This window comes from Nycticebus coucang, chromosome 3 (assembly GCF_027406575.1).
Source record: "Nycticebus coucang isolate mNycCou1 chromosome 3, mNycCou1.pri, whole genome shotgun sequence".
NCBI classification, from domain to species: Eukaryota; Metazoa; Chordata; class Mammalia; order Primates; family Lorisidae; genus Nycticebus; species Nycticebus coucang.
This window is the reverse complement of record NC_069782.1, coordinates 128,543,250-128,570,614: the sequence shown is the minus strand read 5'-3', so window position 1 is coordinate 128,570,614 and position 27,365 is coordinate 128,543,250. Positions and strand designations below refer to the sequence as shown.

Below are 27,365 nucleotides of genomic sequence, written 5' to 3'. Positions count from 1 at the left end.
CTCTGATTTGGACTTAGCCCATCACTGGAGGTAGGATCATGCTCCTGTGATGGAAAGGTCCATGGCAGGGAAGTCTCTCAGCTATCTCCTCAAATGATGGGAGTCACACTTGTGACCTTCCTCTCAAGTGTCAAGCCTCACTCACAAGTGAGGGCATATGGAAAGCTGAGCCTCAGAGCAGACGGGAACTTCCCTAATTCCAGGCAGGAAAAGTATTCATCAAACGTCCTTGTAACAAAAATAGGAAGAAGGTGTCTCCGTCATCCCTCTTCTCTGGGTGTGTATCACAGACTAGCACTGTGAATCCTTATTTCCAGTGAAAACAGGCACTTTTTAGGCCCCACGATATAGGAAAATGATATTGCTAATCAATGATGGTCACTGGGGGAAAAATGAAAATGGCACACGGCACAATGCTCTTCCCAAGTCCTATTATCTCCTAAAGTGTTTTCATTCCTTCTTCGCTGCGTTAACCCTAGAGAGCTGGCAAAACTACACATTCTGCTCACTTTGCCTTCTCTTTCCTTTAGGGGCAGGATTACGTGTTGGAAGAGTAAAGATTTCTGGCTGGAAATAGGAGAACAGATGGCTCTGGTTTACATACTGGGACTGACAGTGGGTCTAAAGTCGGCTCGCTGGCAGGTAAAGTCTCTTCCCACAGTGGCTTCTTGACTACTGTTGACAAGACCCATTACTTTATTGAACATTATCAATCCTTTCTTCTCAAATGAACTTCAGGATATTTTGTATGAGAACCAAGCAAATCCTAAGCACTTCTAATCTAATTACAAAATACAAATTGAGAATATATGTCTTTTTGCAACACTTATGGGACACATATATGCAGAGACTCCAGGCTTCTCATCACACTATCACCCACTGGAATGTTCAAATATAGTTCTCTTGATGGTTTAAATCTCAAACCTCATTGTCGGAATTACCCAAAGGCTTATTAAAACAAGATTGCTGGGTCCAGTTCTCAAAGTTTCTAATTCACTGGGTCTGGGGCAGAGACCGAGAATTTGCATTTCTAGCAAGTTCCTGGTGATGCTGATGCTGCTGGTCTGGAGATCACACTTTGAGAACACAGACTTAAGACCTACTTGAAGTCAGACACGGGTCCTGAGTTTGCTTGGGTCAAGTTTTGGTTTTCTCCCCCTCAAGCAGAGGTTCTCAACCTGTGGGCCGCGACCCCCTTGGACTGTATTAAAGGTTCGCGGCATTAGGAAGGTTGAGGACCACTGCAGGATCTTAAAGGATAAAGAGCAACAAAGTTTAACAGTTGGAACCATGTGTTTCCACTTGGCACTTGTACCAACTCTTCAATAGTCATTGTTCTTTTTTTTTTCTTTCTTTTTTTTTATTGTTAAATCATAGCTGTGTACATTAGTGCAATCAAGGGGTACAATGTGCTGGTTTCATATACAATCTGAAATATTCTCATCAAACTGTTCAACGTAGCCTTCATGGCATTTTCTTAGTTACTGTATGTAGGCATTTGTATTCTGCATTTAGTAAGTTTCGCCTGTACCCATTCTAAGATGCACCATAGGTGTGGCCCCACCCATTACCCTCCCTCCACCCTAACCTCCCCCCTCTCTTCCCCTTCCTTGGCCCTTTCCCCATATTCTTGTGCTATAGTTGGGTTATAGCCTTCATGTGAAAGCTATAAATTAGCTTCATAGTAGGGCTGAGTACATTGGATATTTTTTCTTCCATTCCTGAGATACTTTGCTAAGAAGAATATGTTCCAGCTCCATCCATGTAAACATGAAAGAGGCAAAGTCTCCATCTTTCTTTAAGGCTGCATAATAATAGTCAGTGTTCTTATCAAAAACACCTGACTTCTGCAGTGCCTTTTGTTAGGAATTGAGACTTCATGTTCCAAAATTTTCCCCAAAGACGAGGAAATTTGGCCCTAATCCCAAAGGACAAGAACATTTCCTAAATGACAATTGATAAGCCCAACCAAGTAGCTGATCTTATTCTATTTGTGTTCTTTAAAGAAATTAGGATTGGGCGGCGCCTGTGGCTCAGTCTGTAAGGCGCCGGCCCCATATACCGAGGGTGGCGGGTTCAAACCCAGCCCTGGCCAAACTGCAAAACCAAAAAAAAAGAAATTAGGATTAGTTGAAGAATACCAAATAACCCTTTACCTAGAAAATGTGCATGAAACACACTGCCTCCTCAAGACTAAGGTTCAAGTCTCAGTTTTGCCATTTTCAAGCTGGGGACTTTGGCCAAATCATTAAAATCTCTGAGCTTGCAAAAGAGGCCCAGAGATGATGAGATCACATCCATTACTCAACCTGTTGGGAATGATTGTTTAAAACGTGTCCACACACGTCTCACAGTTTGACTTTATAAAGGGCACACATTTCAAAGTCAGGGTGAAACTTACCACTCATTACGTCTAACCCTCCATGGCACACCATGAGGTGGGCGTGAGGGAAGCAGCAGTGTCCCCTCTAACCCCAGAGCCAGTGTGACTGGAAGTGCTGTGAAGGCAAGACTGGATGTTGGGAAAGTAAACCCTTAACTGAGAAAATAAAAGAGAAAGTAGAGAAGATTGGGAAATTCCAAGTAGGAACAATGGGAAAAGGAAGATAGAGAAGAAAAGAGACAGTGAGTGAAGAGAGAAGGAAGGAGTGTGTTCTGCTTTTATTTTGAAATGGACTTACTAGCTTAGGGCTCCTATCAGTTGGCACATGGGCTGTGTCCCCTAAGCTAGAAGCCTCTTGGGAGTGACCACTGTTGCGAAATGCTCTCTCTTATTTAACTAACTTATTTATTTCTGAAAAGGTCTGCACAGGTTGTACCAGCAATGAGCTGTACCATTCTCTCCTTGTTCTCATGAAACAAAGACATGCCCCTCCAGTTACTAGAAATCAAGGGTCCAGGAGCTCTAGCCTTCTCTTTAAGCATTGTTATGGAGGAAAGGATGGGAATAAAGTATTACTTTTGGTAATAATACTGAGTAAATAGAACAGGGTTCCTCATAAGGTGCTGAGCTCCCTGTCATTGGAGGCATCCACACAGATGTTAAACCACCACTTGTCAATGATGCTAGAGAGAAAATTCAGACAGCCACAGCTAGGATCTGGTATTAGTGGGAAGAAGCTTGGCAGGGTGTGTGAGGGTGAATGTAGGGGGTGGTCAGCCAAGTAGAAAGGGAGGGACAGGAGTCGGGGGAGGGTCTTCATTGTTGGTGGATGGTTATATAAAAGCAAAGGGACCACCTAATGGTTATTTTCTCTATGTGTTTCACAGCCTTGCTTTCAAACTGCTTCCTCTTTTTAAATGGAAAAAGAAAAAAAATCATGAACTACTGCCATGTCAACACATTGCCTTAAAAGAAATTGTTGACAAGGCATGGCTCTGGAAAATGTATTCAGGAAAGCAACCTCTGCCCTGCCTCTCCCAGCTGCATTTCTAGATTATAAACATTCATCACTTCTTATCTCTTCCTTCTCTTTGTTAAAAACTTATGACAACTTCTTTTTATCTGGCATAGTACCAATAAATAGAAATATAACATAAGTCACATGGGTAATTTAAAATTTTCTACCAGTTGCATTAAAAAAGTGAAAAGAAATGGGTGAAGGTAATTTTCATATTTTATTTAATCCAATATAACCTAAATAATTTCATTTCAACATGTAATTCATTTAATATTATTAATGAGGAATTTTCTTTAAAGTCCAATACAAATTTTATACTTACAGCCCATCAATTTGGACGAGCCACATTTCACATATTCAGCCACCACTTGTGTCTGCTGGCTGCTATAGTGGACAGCAAAGGTCCAGCAGATCAGCCCAAACTGCTGTGCCCAGTTTTGGTAACCTGGCCTTGCCTGGACAGCAGTGTTTCCGCTACTCAGCAGCGCAGGGCCACTGGTCCAGCCTAGCTCCTCGCTCTTCATGGTCCCTTGAGTACGCTGTGGTAACTTGCCTTCTACACTCCTGGTTAGGGGTATACCTAATTACATCGCCTCAACTCCTCTATTATTCTTTCCTAATTCCTAAAGGTCCAGTGTATTCTCCAGCCAATGTAGTGCTTTAAAAAATGCCACATAATTTTGTAGTCAATTAGATACAACCCTGCATTGGTCACTGCTTTTTAATGTAGGCTTCTCCTCCCTAACAAGATCTTTTATCTACTTATGAGGCAGAGGATATACAGTATATTAATATTTTTATTAGGTTTACATTTCTTTAGCGTATCTCACAGTACCCAGAACCATTGTTAAGGCTCAGCTGATTTGCTGATTGAGGGAATCAAAGCCACTTTTCAAAAGGTAACATGCTTTGTTTTCTCCTCATTGCTGTAGATACAGCCATTACTAGAAATAGTTTGAATTCAAATCGTCTTCTCTTATATATTTAGACAGTTAAGAATTCAAGCACCCTCTAAATTACAAAGGAAATGGAAGTCTAATTATAATAGTCTAATAGTGAAAAGGAAGGGGTCACTTTTGGACATTGTGACTTAGCAGCCAAGGTATCCAGAAGTTAACCTTTAGGAGAATGTGGTATCTCCTGTCATTTTATGATGTTCTGCTTACATTTTCAACTTTCAGGAGGTATATTCATCCCTTAAAACATGATGCTGCAATTTAGGGATTCAGCCACCAGATGGTGATGGGCATCTTGGTCAAGGTTACATAATCCAGACTGCAAGATGTGCAAAATATACGTACACTTAGTTTAATAAAATGTGATCCTTACAGAACACATTTCAAAGAAAATTCATAAAGATTCTTTGGTGCCTTCATAATTTAATAACTACTATCTATTTAATACCTTTCCTAGATGGTCATTAGATGTACCTTTCCATCTCAGACCTTCCCCAGAAGTGGGGGTAGGGGGAAATGGGAGAAGAGAGACTCTAACATGCTGATTATTATTGGTTTGTAGTATTAGGCACATGGTTTGTGGGAAAAGAAAAGGAAAGTCATAAAATGAGTATGTGGTTCAACCAATATTTCATGAATGCCTGCTCTGTGCTTGGTATTGATGGGATAATGTGGAGAAGACAGCAAGCGGCTGCCTTTCAGAGGCTGAGATGCTAATGGGGAGAAAAATAATCAATCAATCAATCAAACAAATAATCGTAAAAATAACCAGGGTAATTTCAGGCAGCGATAAGGGCCATGAAGGAAATAAGCAGACAGTGACTGGGCAGAGAAGGAAGGAAGGCTGCTCTTGAAATGAGTGTCAGAGTAGGCTGAGAGAAGGGTGTTTTTGCAGCGACCTGAAAGGGGTGGTGGAGAGAATGTTCAAGATAGAAACATCTGCATTAGCAGTAAAAGGGCTTTGAGACTGGGAGCCCCAGGGAGGAGAGTCATGGGCTGTAGTTTTCCAGGGTTTAACTTCCTTGTCACGTGAGACTGGGTGAATGACCAGTCATGCACACCCATGAGTGTTGCTCATTAGTTCCTAAAGTCACTCCCTCCCTGCTCCTTCAGCTCTGATTTCCTAAAACTCTCTCTAAAGCAAAGTGATTTCAGGGCTTGGACTCTGGAGGCAAGAAGACTCAACTTTTAAAGCCTGGCTTTGCCACTTACTAACCATGTGACCTTACGCTCCCCAATTTTTTCATCTATAAAATGGGAATGAAGTAGTACTTACCTCTTCAGTGGCTGGCTAATTAAATGGATAATTTGGACACAGGGCTCAGCAAAGTGCCTTGGACAGAGCACTCCACAAACTATAGTTATTACCCATCCTATCCTCCAGGTTCTGTCCCTCCCTCTGGCAGCATTCTACGATTACTTGTCATGGTTACTTTTTTAAGGTAGTGTTGTTTTAGCTCAGGTGTTAGCATAATTTTGGAACAAAGAAAGCCAGTCAGCACACACTGGTCTCCAAATAATCAGAGCATGTGTTCTGGACAGAAGGGAAGGAACTTCTCCCACCTTTGTGATTTCAGTACACTTCTCAGTTTGCAACTGGGACAACAGTTACTAAGTGAGCTCACTGGGTGTTTTGTTGGACTTGGAAAAATGGGGCTCTAGCCAGATCTTAGGGCTCCTTTTAAAATGGTTTCCAGAATGCAAGGAAACAAAACAAAACAAACAAACAAAAAACACCCCAAAGCTATGGAAACAAGAGAAAGGGGGAAATTTTAAAAGACTTCTGTGCAACGCCAATCCCAGTGAAGGATATGAAGAAACAGCTCCCCTCCTCTTTAATTATAAGGTAACAACCCTTGCCGCTCTCTCCATGGCATTTGCAGAATGGTTCTTTTCAAAAACAGCTCAGTGCTGTAAAGGGGGTGTTAGTAGTTACTACAAAAGATTTCCAGTTAACATACAGGCTCAATTATGTTTTAGACTTTAACTATTAAGATGTAAAAATATACTATCATATGTAAAATTCTAGCATGGTTTCTTCCATATATGTGGTTTATTAATTACCTGGAAATTTATTTTGAAACAAAAAAATGAACAAAATCAAATGAGAGATCCCACTGGCAGCAACTTGGCAGCAACTTGTGTCACTGTCTCATGCAAGCTCACCTCCTGTGCCTCAGTTTGCTCACCTGAAAAACAATTGCTCTGTGCCTCAGTTTCCCCACATGAAAAACAGGGGTCAAGAGATCTTTAAAAAGTGACAAATTATGATCAGTAACAAAGCTTATGGAAAACAGGGCCTTTAAAAAGCTGGGAGCAATTACTACCCCACATTGCCTTGGAACAGTGGGGAGTGGATTGCACATTCAGCCTGTGATGGTGGTCTCCTCATCCTCCCCAGCCAACTCTGCCCCAAAGAGAGAGGCTCGCCCTCCCGGGGAGTTACCTTCACAAACTGCACATCACTGAGGATGTGCACCGAGTAGTCCGGTGTGTAGAGGTTGTTGTTGCTGCTGTACAGCTGCGTGTTGCTGCCCCCAAAGTCGCTGCGCTCGCGGTTTGGAGACTCAGAGCGATTCAACCCGCTGCAGCGAGAAGGGGACCGGTTTACTGCAGATGGTGAGGGAAGGGGAAGAAAAGACAGGAAGGGGTGGGTGGGGAGGAAGGAGAGGGAATGGAAAGAGGTAGAGAGAGAGGTGTTGTTTGCTGAGGTCCCAGGTGATTTGCAGGCAATAGTAATGATGTATGGTGTAAATGGCCCTCACCCCTCCCATCAGTGCCCAGGACGAGCTGAGGGGCTTTGCTGATGTTGGAGGAGCAAATACCCAAGACAGGAACTCACAGCTCCTCTCTGCTCGGGCTGTTCCCCACAACCTCAGGAGGAGGAGCTTTTGCACTTGTCTCCCCAGTCATAGGCAGAGGGGCCCGTCTTGGTTCCTGTCTTTAGGTGCAAGAGGACCTGGAATGAGATAAGCTCAGGGCTGTGAACACGGTTTGCTACCACAGGCCATGAGACCGGCAAGGTATTTTACATAAACTCTGCTCATACACTTTATTTGAGAAAGGCCAAGGTTCGCCCTCAAAACCACCTCACCAGCACAGACAACCAATCCTCGCTGTGGTGACACATGTTAGTGGGGATAACTCAGGCCTGCTGTAGCACTGTTGGGGCCTGGGGCGGGAGTACGAACAGGCCCACAGACCATATGAATAAATATTTACAAGCTATAACTCACATCAATACACTATTAAAATATGTTTTGTCTTGTCTTTGACCAATGTTTATAACAACCCAGAAGGCCAGGTTTGATTTCTTAGAATTCTATGCCAGAAAACAGGGCTGTGTGGGGGAAAGCCAGCCCTGGCCCTATGGCTTTGGCACCCTTTATCCCCCAAGGCTGTTTTGGGGATTTCTGGGATCCCAGATATCTGAACCATGGCCAAGGACATCCCTTTGGCACTACAGACTCCTTGCCTCACATAGAAGGGCAAGACTGATAAAGGCCAAACTGGGGCCCTCTACAGTGAGGATCCAGGGCTGGGCTCCCTTTTGCATGGGCCTAAGAAGGGGACTGGAGTAATCCACAGGCCTCTGTCAAAGACCTATAAATGTTTGGTCGAAGAAACACTTCTTAGCCAAGTTCAAAGAAGACAATATTACTCAGTTTCAAAATTGGACTATGAAGCCACCTTCCCCAAGAACAGCAGAAGAGAGGGTACTAAAGGTGACCTAACTTTACCTCAACCACAGAATAACCCTCAGTAAAGGACTGCAAAGCCCCTCCCTTCTGTCTCCTTTCCAACTGCTACTACTCTGCATTTCTCCCCAAAAACAGGGAACAAGAGGCTGCCAGCCTCTCATAACACAAATTTAGTTCAGGGTGCTCAAATGAAGAATCAGATTCTTCATAGATTCTGGTCCTTGCTCTTTCAGGGTAGAACCTTGGGAATCTAATTCTGTCTCTTGAGATAATGCTGCCATCAATCAAAATATTTGATTATTGGATGGGCATGGTGGCTCACACCTGTAATCCTAGCACTCTGGGAGGTTAAGGTGGGTGGATTGCTTGAGCTCATGAGTTTGAGACCAGCCTGAGCAAAAAGTGAGACCCTATCTCCGCTAAAAATTGAAAAACTGAGGCAAGAGGATCGCTTGAGCCTGAACTGGAGGTTGCTGTGAGCTATGATGCCACGAAATTCTATCAAGGGCAATAGCTTGAGTCTCTGTCTCAAAAAAAAATTTTTTTTGATTACTATCTATTTGGAATGATCCATGTACTGCTGATGATCTGTTTAGGTGCTAAACTGTTGTTGGCTGGCAAACCATGTAGCAGAAAGATTAAAATAACAACAGGTTAAAATTTTTCTCATTGCCTTGATGTGACTAAAGAATTATGGATTCCATTTCTAGCCTTCCCCCTTCTCAGTAAATACCAGTTGCTGAAACCTGAAACGTGGGGCAGAGGTTACCTTTGACTTGTTCTTCAGTCCCACAGCAAGTGCTGCTGTCTCTGTCTAACACAATGAGCCTGTCTGTCCTATCTGTTTCCACTTAAGTTCCCATTATCATCACCTTCACCTGGGCCACTAATAATTTATAATCTGTTTTTTTTCACCTCAGCTGCTAGAATCACATTTTAAAAACAAATCAGGAGGGCGGTGCCTGTGGCTCAGAGGGTAGGGCGCCGGCCCCATATGCCGGAGGTTGCGGCTTCAAACCCAGCCCTGGACAAAAAAAAAAAAAAAAAAAAAAAAACAAATCAGGAGCCACTATATCTGGGGACATCAAACTCCTTGCTGTGGCCCTTAAAGCCTCATGACATGGGTCGGAGACAAGATGGCGGACTGAAGCCAGCTTTCAACAGAGGCTCCCGTCCAGAAGGAGAGTTAAGGGACAGGAATTTAGTAAGTATCCTGGTGGACTTGAGCCTCACCAAGAGAGAAGGTTGAAGAACGCACATCAACACCGCTGAGGCAAGCTGTGATCACAAGGACGCAAACAAAAGGTACAAAATCCACCACCAAGCGGACGGGAGTCCCTCTCCCCCATGAGACCGGCTCAAGAGCCCCACAATTGAACAAGCGGGCAGAAATTAAAGGCCCTCCCACTACACTCCAGGGAGAGACCTTCTAAAAACTGGACCTACCTTCCCTACTGGGGTGCCGTGGCGTTCTCTTGCCGGGCATAAAACTGAATAAAACTTTGGGAATCCTTTGCCGGCAACCCTGAATCCCCGGCGCTCCCCTCCCGCCCACTGAGGTCTGGAGGCCTGTCCCCCAGGAGTTCAGATCCTTGGGTGATTTCTCAAGGGGAGTGGACAGTCCCGGAGTTGCGACTGGTCAGCATTGACTCTGAGGCTCGCAGAGTGAGGAGAGGGCACCGGGCTGAGGGGGAGTCACGCCTCGCGGCACTTCCCTGCGGTGCAGTCAGCAACCCTCCCCGGGCAACATTACGGGGCACAAGACTGAATAAGACTCTAGCTTCCCCGCTGAGAGCTGAGAGCCCCTACTCTCACTCGGGGTCTGAGGGCCTATCCCCCAGGAGTTCGGATCCTTGGGTGATTTCTCGAGGGGAGTGCACAGTGCCTGAGGTGCGTCAGGTCAGCGCTGACTCTGGGACACGTGAGCGAGGAGAGGGCACTCTGCTGAGGGGAAATCAAGCCTCGGCGGCACTTCCCTGCAGTGCAGTGCAGGAGCCCTCCCCGGGCCGTAGTGTTGCGTAAAACTGAATGAAACTCTAGCTTCCCCCCCTACTCCCAATCGGGGACTGGGGGCCCATCCCCCAAGAGTTCTGATTCTTGGGGGATCTCTTGAGGGGTGTGGACCCAGCACAAACTGCGGCCGCTCAGTGCTGACTCTGGGGTGCGGGACAGAGGAGAAAAGGGTCGCCTGAGTGCCCACACCAGAGCAGCAGTTCCCTGGAGGTAGATCAACAGCCGTTTTTTCTTTAACGGCAGAACGCTCACTTCTGGATATTCTGAGGCCACACCCCCTGTCTCCCTGGGCAACCAGAGGAGGCCACCGGTGAGCCGGGGATTTCCTGACACGGCTCACAAACCCAGGAAGCTTCTAGGGTGGGGCCGACCCAGAGAGGTGTTCGGACGCAAATCTCCAGCAGCAAAGACGTTTGAACTGAAAACAGCCCGTCTTCTGTAGGCGATTTCGACTGGAACAGAGAAAGAACCCCGCAAAGTTGTCTGTTCTGTTCTGTTCTGTTCTGTTAGCAGCATCCATCAGGGACGGGGCTAAGCCTGAGTGAACACCTCCTTCCCATCACCTGCATCAAACACTCAAAGATGTCAGGCCCCATCTCCTCCTGCTAGATAGCGGCAGTCTGTGGGAGCCTGGCAGACTTCCTTGCGATTCAGGCAGGTGCAAACCCCTGGAGTGTCTGTTCACTGCAGGCAACTGGGTTAGCCATCTGCAGAGATACCAGTGACTGGGTCCGACGGAGGGGCAAAGTGGGGAAGGAGACGTCAACCTTCCTAGACTGCTCTGTTTGCTGGGTGGCTCCTCCTGACTCCACGCTGCACTGGGGTGAGCCGTGTCAGAGGAGTCACCAGGCCCCTGTGATCCAGTTCCCAGAGACCTCTTGAACTCTCCCACCCGAGACAAGTGCCGATTGAGACAGTTGATTTGGACCTTTTGAACTGGGCTAATAGACTGAGGACTTTTCAGGCGGTGCCCTGGGTGTGCGATTGTAGGAAGGTTTGATTCTCCTTTTCCAACTGGGCACCTCAGGCACTGTGCACTCCCCTCGAGAAATCACCCAAGGATCCGAACTCCTGGGGGATAGGCCCTCAGACCCCGAGTGAGAGTAGGGGCTCTCAGCTCTCAGCGGGGAAGCTAGAGTCTTATTCAGTCTTGTGCCCCGTAATGTTGCCCGGGGAGGGTTGCTGACTGCACCGCAGGGAAGTGCCGCGAGGCGTGACTCCCCCTCAGCCCGGTGCCCTCTCCTCACTCTGCGAGCCTCAGAGTCAATGCTGACCAGTGGCAACTCCGGGACTGTCCACTCCCCTTGAGAAATCACCCAAGGATCTGAACTCCTGGGGGACAGGCCTCCAGACCTCAGTGGGCGGGAGGGGAGCGCCGGGGATTCAGGGTTGCCGGCAAAGGTGGGGTGACTTAATTGCTGGCGGGGTGACTTAATTGCTGATTTTTCCACACAGCTGAGACTTCAAGCCAGAGTAGAAGTTGCAATAGGATCGAACAGAAACCAGCTGAAAGCAAGACAGAACCACTTTGCTCCACCACACCAGACAGGGCCTCAGTTTCTCAGGCCACAACACTGTACGGGCCCTCGATAAAACCCCAGGGGAAAAACCAAAGGGAATAAAATAACCATGGGGTGGAATCAGCGGAAAAACTCTGGTAACATGAATAACCAGAATAGATCAACCCCCCCAAGAAAAGATACGGCAGATGTGATTGAAGATCCCATTCATAAACAACTGGCTGAGATGTCAGAAATCGAATTCAGAATTTGGATTGCAGACAAGATTAATAAAATGGAATTAGGAATTCGAGGAGAAATTCAAAAATTGTCTCAAGAATTTAACGAATTTAAAGACAAAACCACCAAAGACTTAGACACACTGAAGCAAGAACTTACAGCCCTCAAAGATATGAAAATACAGTAGAATCCCTCAGTAACAGAATGGAGCAAGCAGAAGAAAGGATTTCTGACATTGAAGATAAAGTCTTCGAACGCTCCCAATCTCTCAAAGAGGAAGAGAAATGGAGAGCAAAAACGGATCACTCACTCAGAGAACTCTCAGATAATTCGAAAAAAAGCAACATAAGGATTATAGGGATTTCTGAGAACGATGAAGTCGCCTCCGAGGGCACAGAGGCCCTTCTGCATGAAATTATGAAAGAAAATTTTCCAGACATGCCTAGAGAATCTGAAATTCAGATAGCAGACAGCTTCAGAACCCCAGCACGATTCAACCCCAATAAGTCACCCCCCAGACATGTCATAATTAGCTTCACTAAAGTTAACATGAAAGAGAAGATTCTCAAAGCAGCCCGGCGAAAGAAAACTATAACGTACAAAGGTAAGAATATTAGAATAACTGCAGATCTCTCTGCTGAAACTTTTCAAGCCAGAAGAGGCTGGTCATCAACTTTTAATCTCCTAAAGCAAAAAAACTTTCAACCCAGGATCTTGTATCCAGCTAAACTGAGTTTCATCTATGATGGAGAAATTAAATACTTCAATGACATTCATATGTTGAAAAAATTTGCCATAAATAAACCAGCTCTTCAGGATGTTCTCAGACCTATCCTCCACAATGACCAACCCAATCCTATACCACAAAAGTAAACTCACTCAGAAACTTCGGATCAAACTCCAACTTCCACACTGGCGAAAGGATTAAAAATGTCCACTGGACCTTTGAAAAACTCGATACCCAAAATTCCACCAGACTTATCAATACTCTCCATCAATGTGAATGGCTTAAACTGTCCTCTAAAGAGGCATAGGTTAGCTGACTGGATACAAAAACTCAACCCAGATATTTGTTGCATACAAGAGTCACATCTCAACTTAAAAGACAAATACAGACTCAGGGTGAAAGGATGGTCATCCATATTTCAGGCAAATGGTAATCAGAAAAAAGCAGGTGTTGCAATTTTATTTGCAGATACAGTAGGCTTTAAACCATCAAAAGTAAGGAAGGACAAGAATGGTCACTTCATATTTGTTAAGGGTAATACTCAATATGATGAGATCTCAATTATTAATATCTATGCACCCAACCAGAATGCACCTCAATTTACAAGAGAAACTCTAACAGACATGAGTAACCTGATTTCCTCCAGCTCCATAATCGTCGGAGATTTCAACACTCCCTTGGCAGTGTTGGATCGATCCTCCAACAAGAAGCTGAGCAAAGAAATCTTAGATTTAAACCTAACCATCCAATATTTAGATTTAGCAGACATCTACAGAACATTTCATCCCAATAAAACTGAATACACATACTTCTCATCAGCCCACGGAACTTACTCCAAAATTGACCACATTTTAGGTCACAAGTCTAACCTCAGTAAATTTAAAGGAATAGAAATTATTCCATGCATCTTCTCGGACCATCATGGAATAAAACTTGAATTGAGTAACAACAGGAATCTGCATACCCATACAAAAACATGGAAGTTAAATAACCTTATGCTGAATGATAGCTGGGTCAGAGATGAGATTAAGAAAGAAATCGCCAATTTTTTGGAACAAAACGACAATGAAGACACAAACTATCAGAACCTCTGGGACACCGCAAAGGCAGTTCTAAGAGGGAAATTTATAGCACTGCAAGCCTTCCTCAAGAGAACGGAAAGAGAGGAAGTTAACAACTTAATGGGACATCTCACGCAACTGGAAAAGGAAGAACATTCCAACCCCAAACCCAGTAGAAGAAAAGAAATAACCAAAATTAGAGCAGAATTAAATGAAATTGAAAATAAAAGAATAATACAACAGATCAATAAATCAAAAAGCTGGTTTTTTGAAAAGGTCAATAAAATAGATAAACCTCTGGCCAACCTAATCAGGAAAAAAAGAGTAAAATCTCTAATATCATCAATCAGAAACAACAAAGATGAAATAACCACAGACTCATCAGAAATCCAAAAAATCCTTAATGAATATTACAAGAAACTTTATTCTCAGAAATATGAAAATCTGAAGGAAATAGACCGATACTTGGAAGCACGCCACCTTCCAAGACTTAACCAGAATCAAGTGGAAATGTTGAACAGACCCATATCAAGTTCAGAAATAGCATCAACTATACAAAACCTCCCTAAAAAGAAAAGCCCGGGACCAGATGGTTTCACGTCAGAATTCTACCAAACCTTTAAAGAGGAATTAGTACCTATATTACTCAACCTGTTCCAAAATGTAGAAAAAGAAGGAAGACTACCCAACACGTTCTATGAAGCAAACATCACCCTGATCCCCAAACCAGGAAAAGACCCAACAAGAAAAGAAAATTATAGACCGATATCACTAATGAATATAGATGCAAAAATATTCAACAAGATCCTAACAAACAGAATCCAGCAACACATCAAACAAATTATACATCATGACCAAGTTGGTTTTATCCCAGTTTCTCAAGGCTGGTTCAATATATGTAAATCTATAAATGTAATTCAGCACATAAACAAATTAAAAAACAAAGACCATATGATTCTCTCAATTGATACAGAAAAAGCTTTTGATAATATCCAGCATCCCTTCATGATCAGAACACTCAAGAAAATTGGTCTAGAAGGGACTTTTCTTAAACTGATAGAGGCTATCTACAGCAAACCCACAGCCAATATCATATTGAATGGAGTTAAATTGGAATCATTTCCACTCAGATCAGGAACCAGACAAGGCTGCCCATTGTCTCCATTGCTTTTCAACATTGTAATGGAAGTTTTAGCCACCGCAATTAGGGAAGAAAAGGCGATCAAGGGTATCCATATAGGGTCAGAAGAGATCAAACTCTCGCTCTTCGCAGATGATATGATTGTGTATCTGGAAAACACTAGGGACTCTACTACAAAACTCCTAGAAGTGATCAGGGAATACAGCAGCGTCTCAGGTTACAAAATCAACATTCATAAATCGGTTGCCTTTATATACACCAACAACAGTCAAATTGAAAAAGCAGTTAAGGACTCTATCCCATTCACAGTAGTACCAAAGAAGATGAAATATTTGGGAATTTACCTAACAAAAGACGTGAAAGATCTCTATAAAGAGAACTATGAAACTCTAAGAAAAGAAATAGCTGAAAATGTTAACAAATGGAAAAACATTCCATGCTCGTGGCTGGGAAGAATCAACATTATCAAAATGTCCATACTACCCAAAGCAATATATAATTTCAACGCACTCCCTATTAAAGCTCCACTGTCATATTTTAAAGATCTTGAAAAAACATTACTTCGTTTTATATGGAATCAGAAAAAACCTCGAATAGCCAAGACATTACTCAGAAATAAAAACAAAACAGGAGGAATCACACTACCAGACCTCAGACTTTACTACAAATCGATAGTGATCAAAACAGCATGGTATTGGCACAAAAACAGAGAAGTAAATATCTGGAACAGAATAGAGAACCAAGAGATGAATCCAGCTACTTACCGCTATTTGATTTTTGACAAGCCAATTAAAAACATTCAGTGGGGAAAAGATTCCCTATTTAACAAATGGTGCTGGGTGAACTGGCTGGCAACCTGCAGAAGACTGAAATTGGACCCACACCTTTCACCATTAACTAAGATAGACTCTCATTGTATTAAAGATTTAAACTTAAAACATGAAACTATAAAAATACTAGAGGAGAATGCAGGGAAAACCCTTGAAGAAATTGGTCTGGGTGAGTATTTCATGAGGAGAACCCCCCAGGCAATTGAAGCAGCTTCAAAAATACACTACTGGGACTTGATCAAACTAAAAAGCTTCTGCACAGCTAAGAACACAGTAAGCAGAGCAAGCAGACAGCCCTCAGAATGGTAGAAGATATTTGCAGGGTATATCTCTGACAAAGGTTTAATAACCAGAATCCACAGAGAACTCAAACGCATCGGCAAGAAAAAAACAAGGGATCCCATCGCAGGCTGGGCAAGGGATTTGAAGAGAAACTTCTCTGAAGAAGACAGGCGCAAGGCCTTCAGACATATGAAAAAATGCTCATCATCTTTAATCATCAGAGAAATGCAAATCAAAACTACTTTGAGATATCATCTAACTCCAATGAGACTAGCCTATATCACAAAATCTCAAGACCAGAGATGTTGGCGTGGATGCGGAGAAAAGGGAACACTTCTGCACTGCTGGTGGGAATGCAAATTAATACATTCCTTTTGGAAAGATATATGGAGAACACTCAGAGATCTAAAAATAGATCTGCCATTCAATCCTGTAATTCCTCTGCTGGGCATATACCCAGAAGACCAAAAATCACAACATAACAAAGCTATTTGTACCAGAATGTTTATTGCAGCCCAATTCATAATAGCTAAGTCATGGAAAAAGCCCAAGTGCCCATCGATCCACGAATGGATTAATAAATTGTGGTATATGTATACCATGGAATATTATGCAGTCTTAAAGAAAGATGGAGACTTTACCTCTTTCATGTTTACATGGATGGAGCTGGAACATATTCTTCTTAGTAAAGTATCCCAAGAATGGAAGAAAAAGTACCCCATGTACACAGCCCTACTATGAAACTAATTTGGGACTCTCACATGAAAGCTATAACCCAGCTACAACTTAACAATAGGGGGAAGTGGGAAAGGGGGAGGGGGTGGGTAGAGGGAGGGGGATCGGTGGGATCACACCTGTGGTGCATCTTACAGGGGTATTTGCGAAACTTGGTAAATGTAGAATGTAAATGTTTTGGCACAGTGACTGAGATAACGCCGGAAAGGCTATGTTAACCACTGTGATAAAAATGTGTCAAATGGTTTATGAAGCGAGTGTATGATGCCCCATGATCATATCAATGTATACAGTTATGATTTAATAAAAAATAAATAAATAAATAAATAAATAAATAGTAATGGTGACAGAGGAAAAAAAAAAGCCTCATGACATGGCCCTTGCTTTCCTACCTGATCTCATCTTGGGAGATCCCTTCTCTCTTCTCCTGCTTTGCTGTAGCCCACTGGCCTCTGTGAGCACCCTCAATCACTCAAGGTTCCTCCCTCAGCAGATGCCACATTCCCTGCGCCCCTACTCCAACCCCGACCCCCAGCCCATGGCCACTTGCTTCTTAGGCATTAGCTCTCATCTGAGATTGTACCTGCTCTGAAGACCTTGCACGGCCACCCTAAGAAGATTCCCCCTGTTTTCCCCTATCACTGCTCAACCCCCGTTCAGTCCTTCAGTGCACCTTTTTCTAAGAATTAATTACACATTTTGACTTATTTGTCATGTCTACTTAATTCATCTTTAAATTCCACAAGTTCAGACACCTTTTCTGGTCATTGCCACTGTAGTCTCTAGCACAGTGCTTGGTCTAGAGAAAGTACCCAGTAAAAATGTACAGAATGAATGAATCAGCGGTTTCTTAAGGTAACACTTAAAATTTAGAATCTAAATTTTGTTCAAATCATCTTGGAATCAGGAAGTCTTTCCTTTACAACCTACAGTCATTTGAGGGAAGCTGACTTCTCCAAGAAGTTAGGAATGGAGGTCAGGAAACTCAAGAAATGCAGCTGGGTAGAGTTAAATAGTATGTAGCTGGACTCAAAGGGCACCAATAAGCCTCTGGCCTTGGCTTGGTAATGTGAAGAAGGAGCCAAAGGGAACATCAGGACTTTGTTTAATAAGGGCATCTGAAACAGGGAGTCCTGCGGTCAGGTGTCTAGGGTCCTACTTATCCACTGGGTGATGGGGGCCCAGACTCTCCTCCATGGGGTAATCAAGGACTGAGAGAGACAATGACGGTGCCATGGAGAATAGAGCAAAGCACCAGAGTAAATGGCGGTAGTGTCAGGCAGAAAAAGGTGCCTCTCATTACTGGTCCTTGTCCCTTGAAAACAAACTGGCAAGTTCACCCATCTGTGGCTGGATAGGGAAGTCAATGTTCTTCCCTACTGGCTACTATTGTGGAAAGGGAGACAGGTAGTCCTGCAGGAGGGCAGCTTCTTTGCACAAGAGCAGAATCTGGAAAACCATACCTTTACCTGGTGGGCCTTGACCTTAATTCAATTTGGACATGACCAAGGGGAGAGAGTGAGAGCAGGGCCTGAGGCTTCAGTTACCCCAAGAAGACACCATCCTTCCCCAGCGGCAACTGTGCCTGGCCAAACATGGCTTCATACACCCCATACCTGCTGTTCTACATTCTCAACCCTGATGCCACAATTCATGAAACATTCAGGAAGGATGACAGGGCAACAGCCTTATCTTATCTATTAAACTTCCATTCACAGAAACTTCTGGATCACTCCCTGTTGGAAACAGAGGTAACAATGACATCCCAGTTCCCTCCAAAGTTCTTATTGTCCCATCAGTACCCAGCACAGATATCACACACAGGGGTTTGCATGTCAAACACAAGTTGCATCACCATTATGCTGGGAGGACAAACATGTTTTTCCTTTTAAGCAAAAACAATGCTATTGAAGATTTATTCATAAAATCCTAAAGGATTCCCAACACCAATAAATACAGTTGTCTTACAAAGGCTGGGCCTATAAAAGCAATATTTAAAAGAAAAAAGAACTCTCATCTGATCACAAAGAAGCCTCTGCTCATTCGAGTATTATGCAAGATCAATGTTTTTGTATCCCAGAGTCTGACATTCCTCAATAGGTAGGATGCTGACGACTCTGCATTTTGGTAATTGTGCACATACACTCAGAGGTTCTGAGTGAGGAAAATGGAAATGCTTTTAATAAAAAAGCAGAAGAAATCAGTAACAGACGAGTGTCCCAGCAACATGGCAAACTAGTTAAAGTTGTATAATTCCCCCTTGGCATTTCCTAAGAGGGCAGAGGCACAGCTTGGGGGAGTGAAGCAAGGAAGAAAATCCCAAGTATAGTGCAAGGAGAGCTGAAAGGAGACAGATTTAACAATGACACATAAGACCAACTGCAGGACCTATTAATAGGAGGTACGCCAAACTGCCAACACATCCCTGGCCCACTCTTGTTCTTATATCATACCCTCCAGTTGGCACTGGTGTGACTGGGTGGTGGGCAGCGTGATTTTCTGTTCTAGACTCGCCCCCCAAGAGCTATGGAGAAGTGTAGCAGACCTCATTCCCACAGTCTTTGAGTAGTCTGTCTCTAAGAGGTATCTGTCCAAGGTGGCTACTTGGCGTTACTGAGGTTGGATGGAGAAGACACTGGGGTGAAATTAGAGATGGGGTTGCAGAAGACATAGAGGAAGATGTCACAGTGTAATTGGGGTTGGATGGAAACTTCTCTCCTTCTGCACTAATAGGCAGGTGCTCCCCAAAACCTATACTTAGTTCTGGGACTCTTGCTTTGTTGTGACACCTGTATTAAGGGAACTTTCACAGCCCTACCCTGGAAGCAGGACCTAAGATACAGCAATAGAATGCCCTACTCCCCTTTTCAGTATGGGGATTTGAGGGAAAAGGAGGGTTCAGTGGCTGCCTACCTGCCTACAACCTTTGGTAGCAGCAGTGAGGGGTGAGCAGAATAGCCTACTTTGGTCATGGTCACTATGCCATGGGCCATCTCTGTTCTCCAAAACAGATGGAGGAGTTCAATTGCATATGCTTATGAACGTGCAAACTAGAATTATTAAAATTCATCATTCTGGGGTAGTATTCAACATTAGACAACCAAATGCCCAAGTGGCCCTCTGTCGAAGCTACAGTGTGAATTCTGCAAGTCAGCCCAAGTCAAGATCCCAGATGAACTCACTCATGTTACATGGAGCTTTAATGGTTCCCAAATGTTCACTATACAAGAACAACCCAAAGGAAAATTTCCACTTTCCACATTTTGCAAAGTAAAAAGATTATTTTTAGGGTCTCCCTGTATAATTCTAGGAGAAAACTATCATCACTGATCTCAAATCACATTATAAATGGACAATCGAGCACTGAAATAGAAGCCTTGGTTCCAAGGTGACTCCTGTCTCCATGCTTTTGTGGATTTGAAAGGACAGTTGCTCATAACTCAAAATTATCCCCACCATCAGAAGAAAAAAGAATAAATGCATCTGGAGAGGGAATGATAACAGCAATGGGGTTGTGTACTTTCAGGGGGCCTGATCAGAAATTTCATTTATAAATGGAAGCACCTGCAAAGTTAGCAATTATACTACACTCTGGAGGTAACCCCTAAACCACTATGCTCTTCTTATTTCAAACTAAGGCTCAAATGGAAAGAATCTCCCCTCTGCGAGGCTGAGGTGGGAGGATTGCTTGAGCTCAGGAGTTCAAGACAAGTCTAAGCAAGAGTGAGACTCTGTTTCTACCAAAAAAATAGAAAAATTAGTTGGGTGTTATGGCGGGCATCTGTAGTCCAAGCTACGTGGGAGGCTGAGGCAAGAGAACTGCTTGAGCCCAAGAGTTTGAGATTGCTGTGAGCTATGATGCCACAGCACTCTACCTAGGGCAACTGAGTGAGACTCTGTCTAAAAAAGAAAAAGAATGAAAGAAAGAATAAAAGAAGAAAGAAAGAGAGAAAGGAAGGGAAGGGAAGGGAAGGGGAAGGGGAAGGAGAAGGGGAAAGGAAAGGCAGGAATCCCCTAGGGATTATGATGGCAATATTTGGTGCAGGGGATGGCTGGCCTCAAACCAGTGTGAACACCAGATTCATTAATGTGGGTACTTAAATAAATCATAGCTCTCTAAGGGAGAGTGCTTGTGTTCAGAGATGCAGCCAGTTCGCAGGCAACAGGAGACAGCAGGATCTGAGACTTGACTCCAGTCCTCATTGCTCTGCCTACTTACTACACAAAGGACACTGATTCAATGGGTTACCTTCTCAGAGCCTATTTCCTTACCTCCTGTTTTCCAACAGTAATTTCTGCCTATCTCCCAAGGTGCTTGTGGGGACCAAATAAAACAATGACAGAGTTTTCTCAATGTATCTAGATCAGAAATCAAGTACAGAGATAGAACTTTCTAAAAAAGCTGAGGCATTTTGAGACCTCTTTGGTGATTTGCAACAAAAGCAAAAGTGACAGAAATAGTAACATAGCATAGGTCTTGGGGATGTCACCAAGTCACTGGGAAGGCTTGTTGATTAGCTATAGACACCAGACACAAGAAGGTGGAAAGGAAAGAGGCGAAGGAGAAGCAAGGCACCCTCTACCTCTTGTTTCCCTGTACCTTGCATCGCTCCACCTTGCAGAGTTAAACCAAGAGTGGGAATAAGCTGGTCTTGCTCTTGCCTCTTTATTGTTGGGTTGACCCTATCTGCTGTTGGGTTGAACACCCACAGTCACAGAAAATGGAAAGAGCTCTCGGGGGCACACGGCACTGCACCAGTCAGAGTTGGATCAGAAGTCTCAGCACTTTCTGGAGGGACTGCACAGCAGTCTCTTTCTGACACTGGGTTACCATGAACGTTTTTATAATAAATACTGATGAACTAGAATTAACCTTCCTTTAACTGGAAAGTTACAATTAACCCAGTCATCTGCTTAACTGAAGGTTAATTAAAGAGGAAAATCCACCCCTGCTTTGATCCTTGTGGCTGAAAAGTTTTAAAAATATGCATCTTCCCTTTCTGCAGAACCTTCACAGACAGCATGCTGTTGGCATTCACCAAGATTCACTGCACACGAAGGACTGTGAAGGTCTACGATGTAGTCATTTCTATATTTGCTGATATACAGGAATAGATCATTTAGCTAGTGAAGGCACCAGATTGGCATCTCATACCAACTGTCCTATTCTGTAGTCACCATGAAGGCATGAACTCGCACAAAGCAAGAAAATCTTTCTTTCTTAGGGGAAAATCACCATTACCATCAAGTGAGAGAGAAAACTTTGGTGAAATTTGAGAAGGTGATTAACTTGCCTTGTATGGTTTTTGAAGGAAAAATGTCATTTGGGAAAAAACAGAAGTCACCATAAATACTTAAGAAGTTGCAAATTTGGGGGTTTTAAACATTGAGGGTCTGCTATACAGAGAAACAACTGGACTCTTAATGACTGAGGATATAATTGGGCCTCAGAATTATCCCAGCCTTGGGATAATGGGCACAGATGTACAGGGTGTAGGAAACTGGATTGTGTTCTAACTGCAGGGAAATGTAACAAATCCTAAGTTTTGTCATTCCTTGCTCTATGAACCTAAGAGAACAACCTCTAGAGAGGAAAATAATATGAACAGTTTAATTGGTCATTCAGAGTTACTGCATTTTGCAGTAAGTTATTGTGTAGCTCTATGAGATGCTTTACTTGATTAAAAGGAAACCCAGCAACTTTTATTTAATTCACAAGAGAGATTAAGCTTAATGAAAAGTTGTTTTGAAATTTTTAGATGGAGTGTCCTTTGTATGAGTGGAGCCAGAGAGAGAATGAGCATCACGTGGTAACATCTCTAGGAAGATGAGGATGAACAAAGAAATGTAAAAGGAAAACAGGTGGGAATAAAGCAGAGTATTCCATTATTTCTTCCCATTTCTCTCCTGCTGCATTCCTCATTCCTCCCCCTCTGCAGTCAGACAAATGATGACAAAAAACACTGTTTTTCCAGGTACATACGCAGATACGTCCCTGGAAGGTAAATTCACCAGTGAGGCCACTAAATCCCTGGGCTGTGTGTGCAAATGAGTGTTATTTGTGCAGCGTGTTATGCATTAGTAGTGGGAGTGCCTTTTGGAAACTAGTCCTCATGCAGGACAGTGACAAAGACCAAAGGCTTCTTGCAAACACCACTGAATCTAGGGAGACCCCAAACACCCATGCATGTTTACCTGGGGAGTCTGCCAGAGAGTCCCCTCTGCTGAAGGCGAAGGTACGAGACACAGAGACAGGCACTAAAGAGTCAGGGGCCCAGAATTTGAGAGTGGTGAAGGGAGAGATAAACACAAAAGGAGAGAGACAAAGAGCAAAGTGGGTGAGAGTCTGTTCCTGGATCTTCACAACATCACATTTCTCTGCAAAAAGGAATTTTGCCCTGAAATTCACACCTTCTTACAAAGTTACCCTTCAGAAAGACAAGAAAATAAAACAGGTTTTGCTGAAGGTCTTCTGAAAACATGTGCAACAATCTTGGAGGGAATCAGATGCCAAGGACAAGCATAAGCAGTGGCCCAGTGGGGAGCGTGTAGGCAGCACCCTTTGGGGTGCCTGTTTTGAGCCAGCAAACATGTTGGGAGCCCAGAGCTGCAGCCCCATCAGGTTCTCCCAGCCGCCATGTATCCTGCTCAACTGTAGGAGGTGCCTGCATGAGCATTCAGAGGCCTGAAAGAAAAGTACATGTTCCTGCTTGGGGCCTCCTGAGGAAGCTGGACCTGCCTTGGACCCTTAGGAGCTCCCTCTGTGGTCACAGTGCTGGTGAGGAACTCTGCATTACTAGAGAATACGGACAAAGCAAGGACAATATTTCTAGAAGTTTTCATGTGAATCATATTGATGAACTGAATCACAGTCACTTTGTAGCAGCTGTAAGTGCTCTGAAGCACCTGTCTTTCTACCACTTCTCCTTCTCTTTCCTCACAGAGTCTGAAATGGTGCTGGTTATCACTGGGGGCCTGGGTGTGAAGGGGAATGTATAGCAATAGTCCAGACCTTTCCTCATCTTGATCCTGATCACGTGGTATTTCAGCATGGGAATCTGTCTTCATTTCTCTTATCTGATCATTCCCAGAGTCCTTTTCAAGAAGCTAAATGAAGCTAATGTGCAGGTGATAACACACTGAAACAGGCAGCTTCTGCAGTCTTATTTACTGCACTAAATGAAAATTATCTATACAACCATGGGAGCAGAAGTGGAAAGCTATATAACTACCTGATAATTATTTACTCTGACTTGAAATGTTAGTGAGTATCTGAAGGGGCCTCTAATATTGTGAGACACAAGAGATTAAGAAACCCTATATTCTCAAGAAGGATCATGGTTCTTCTAGAATTAAATGTATACGCTGCCACGCAGATAGGAGACTTGCTATCTTTATGTCAGCACACCTCTGTGTGCATACATCCCAGCTACCCTGAGCTCAGGCAGGGTTTCTTCAGAGTGCCAGGCTCATCATGATCCTCCTGGGCTCCCTGGCAATCAGAACCAAGATAAAGAAGACAGGGTACATTGTGTTCCCCTCACCCCATACAGGAAAACCACAGACTTCCTTGTAGCTTCAAGTTCAACTTTGCAGCACAGGTCAGGGCCAGTTTTATGGCAAACTCATCTTCTCACTCTCAACAACTGATTAAGGCTGGGCATGGCTCTTGCCTATAATGCTAGTACTTTGGGAGGCTAAGGTGGGAGGATTGCTTGAGCCCTGGAGTTTGAGTTTGCTGTGAGCTAGGCTGATGACGCCTCTGTACTCTACCCTGGGCAACAGAGCAAGACACTGTCTCAAAAAAAATGCTGATTAAGTTGCAGGGTGGCTTCAAAGACAGGGGGAGTTGGCTAGGTCAAGACCTTATAAGAATTCATTGCCTTGAGGCTGAGGCTTAAGGTCTCTCTCCACTTATATGCTGAGGTTCTTGGCCTGTGAAAAATGCTGGGTGGCTGGACCCTGGGCTGAGTACCCACCTAGGACAACTGTGGTGTGTGACCTACCTTTGCAGTTATTTCACACTTCACACCACCAAGTAGAGGATATGTGGGGGTGGGGGGACAAAAACTGTCTCTTTACCTTTACTGGCTAACAATATTTCTTTTTTTCTCCTGAAAATTTACAAAGGTTCTCAGAAGCATGGAGAGGAAAAGAGAGGTCAATGTTCCTTTTTAGTTAACTAGCTTTAAAGCAGAGATCAGTGTTGCAAATTTAGTAAAGTCTCACTGATAAAATCAAAGGATTTTGATATAAAGACCTAGAGACAGGAAGGAAGAAAAAGAGGAAATCAAATAATTTTCCTTCTAGTTAATTTTTTTTTTTTTTTAAGGAAGGAAGATCATCTAAATTGGGTAGTCTGGGAGCCTTATGTAGGTCTTTTTTCCCCTGAGAATTCCCACCTCTTTTGATCTTCTGGAAGAGCCAGAACAGGGGACAGCATTTCTAGGTAACATGAGTAGTCCCTAATATGATGGACAATGGAAATCTCCTCTAGAGAACTAAGGTTTACCTAATCTTATTGCCTGTCCCTCACCCATTTAGAGTTCTACTGAGTAATGAGGCTTCCTTCATCAACTTCGATTGATACTTGTTGGCTTCTATAAATATAATATACACATATAATAACATACCAAAGCTTTTAAAAATTTTACAGATCTCCTTCAACTCAAGTTCTGCAGATGCTTAACTCAAATTCTGCATTCAGCCATCTGTTGGGCTAGGATGTGAAATAATACCGTAAATTGTTCCACTATTTCCACAAAGAAATTGCATTCTGGAATATGATGGATCTAAAATCTGTATTTCATTGATCTATGTGAACTAGCGAGGACACCTGATGTGTCTAGGTAAGTCACCAACTTGCTGGATGGTTTGGACCAAGTCATTTCCTTAGTTTCAGTCATGTTAAAATGATCTCTACCCTACTATGTTCCAGAGACTACCAGGTCAAGTTCTGGAACCCTCTGACAAATCCCAATATAAAACACTAAGTAAAATCTTTTTTATGATGAAAGGTAACATCCCATTTGGCCTTAAAATGGGCACTGTAAACACTAAAAGCTGAAAGCAATGCAAAATTCAGATCAATGAATCAAAAAGAAATCCAGAGAAAGAATTCTTTCTGGATCACACTTATATCACAACAAATGCCATGCTCTCTAAACACAAGTGCAATAACTCTACTCTACTCAGGAAATAGCACAGAAGGGGCAGAGCAAACATCAGCCCTGTGCCAGCCTCTACCAACAGCATGCACCGCCAGCTGGCAGACATCCCTCCACCAGCTGAGCAGTGGGGAATCGGGGAAGAGAAGCAGATAAGCCACATATTGCACCAGCCTGGGACTTAAATCCCCAAATCTTTCAGTCACTTCTTACTGAGGACAAGCGCCACAGGCACAATAGTAGCATACACAAGTTTTTAAGTTAAGGCCAGTGGATGAATTGTCACTGCGAAGAAAGAAAGGTTGAACCTTCTTGAAAGCACACAAACCACCTGCCTGCATTCCTGCCGAAGGCAATAAATGGTGCCTCCACTCACAGTGCCCTCCCTGCTACCCCAACCCCCCCAACCCCCGGCCCCACCACTATTCATCACTTGCTTGAGCAAAGATGCTGCAGAAAACATTCCAGATACACAGAACCTAAGCCCCCACGGTCTGTGACTACCTGGCAGGAAGCAGTGTTCCTGGCAGAGCATTACGAAGAGGCTGCCAGCATTTGTCTTAGCCCCAGCCCAGGCTCCAGGGCTTGGTCCAGGTCCCCAGAATGGGCAGAGGCAGAACTATGATAGGGAGGATGAGAAAGGGGATTGAGAGATACATACGAAAGACAGAGGATCCAGCCAGGCTTCCAACCTTCCGCACGTCATTATCTGAGGACAGAAGGATGCAATGGGTTTCAGAGGCAATTCAGAAAACACAGCTTCTTATAGGAAACTTCCTTCTCCCACTCTACCCCCAGGATCAATTAACCTGTAAAACCCAACAATCAAATGGAAGGGGAGGGAACAAGTGTAAAAAGCAAGAAACAAACTTGTTTTTTAACACTGAAATATACCACTCTCCATCCTTAACATTTTATAATGTGATTGCTTTTTCCAATTTAATTCTTTTCTCCCTTATTTTTTAGGCACACACTAACTCAATGAAAAGTGATTATGGTGCCTATTTTATATACTAAGAAACTAAAGTCAAGGAAGTTAAACAGTTTGTCCAGGGTAATGGGAATCAAAAAAAGAATCAAAAGAGGAGTCATGACTTGAACACAGATGTTTTTTCTATAATATCCCATTGTTTCCTCAATAAGCAATGAAAACTGGAATACCTGAGCACGCAGTGGTCATGATGGCTGGGACCCCATAATAGGTGAAGGCTCCATTCTCAAAGCGAAGGCCTTCCTTACCGACCTCCACTTCCACTTTACCCTGGAGAAAGAAGGAAGTATATGAGTGTGTATGGGCACTTCCAGTGCTGTTATTGACCAGAACCCTAAGTACTTGGATAATAAAAGGACTCGTGTTCTTACCTATCACAGGAGGATGTTAATTCTGTCCAGATTTGTGTTTCAGAAATAGCACCTTTAACTTTGGTAGCTCTTTGCTGTTGATTCATTGTTCATAAAGCAGCATCTAGTCATGAGAAACTGAACTGTCCTTGCTACTATAGTGGTCTTTCCTCAGGCAGACCTGAATACCAGCTTACTCAGGGCTCAGTATGCCTTCCCACTGGTTTAGCAGAGATTAGACCATTTCTAAGCCAGGTTGAGTTAAAAATCT

The 27,365-nt window shown here is 43.5% G+C and overlaps 1 protein-coding gene across 3 annotated transcripts in view; it reads right to left on the bottom strand.

The window, feature by feature from the left end:
• The window catches only part of CNNM1 (cyclin and CBS domain divalent metal cation transport mediator 1), a 90,699-nt gene that overhangs the window by 8,126 nt on the left and 55,208 nt on the right, over positions 1 to 27,365 (bottom strand). For all 3 annotated transcript variants that reach the window (XM_053582911.1, XM_053582910.1, XM_053582909.1), the window contains exons 5-7: positions 26,915 to 27,014; positions 26,415 to 26,462; positions 6,804 to 6,967 (exon numbers count right to left, since the gene is read on the bottom strand). In XM_053582911.1, coding sequence (XP_053438886.1) covers positions 6,804 to 6,967; positions 26,415 to 26,462; positions 26,915 to 27,014 — 312 coding nt within the window. The remainder of the gene's footprint in view (positions 1 to 6,803; positions 6,968 to 26,414; positions 26,463 to 26,914; positions 27,015 to 27,365) is intronic.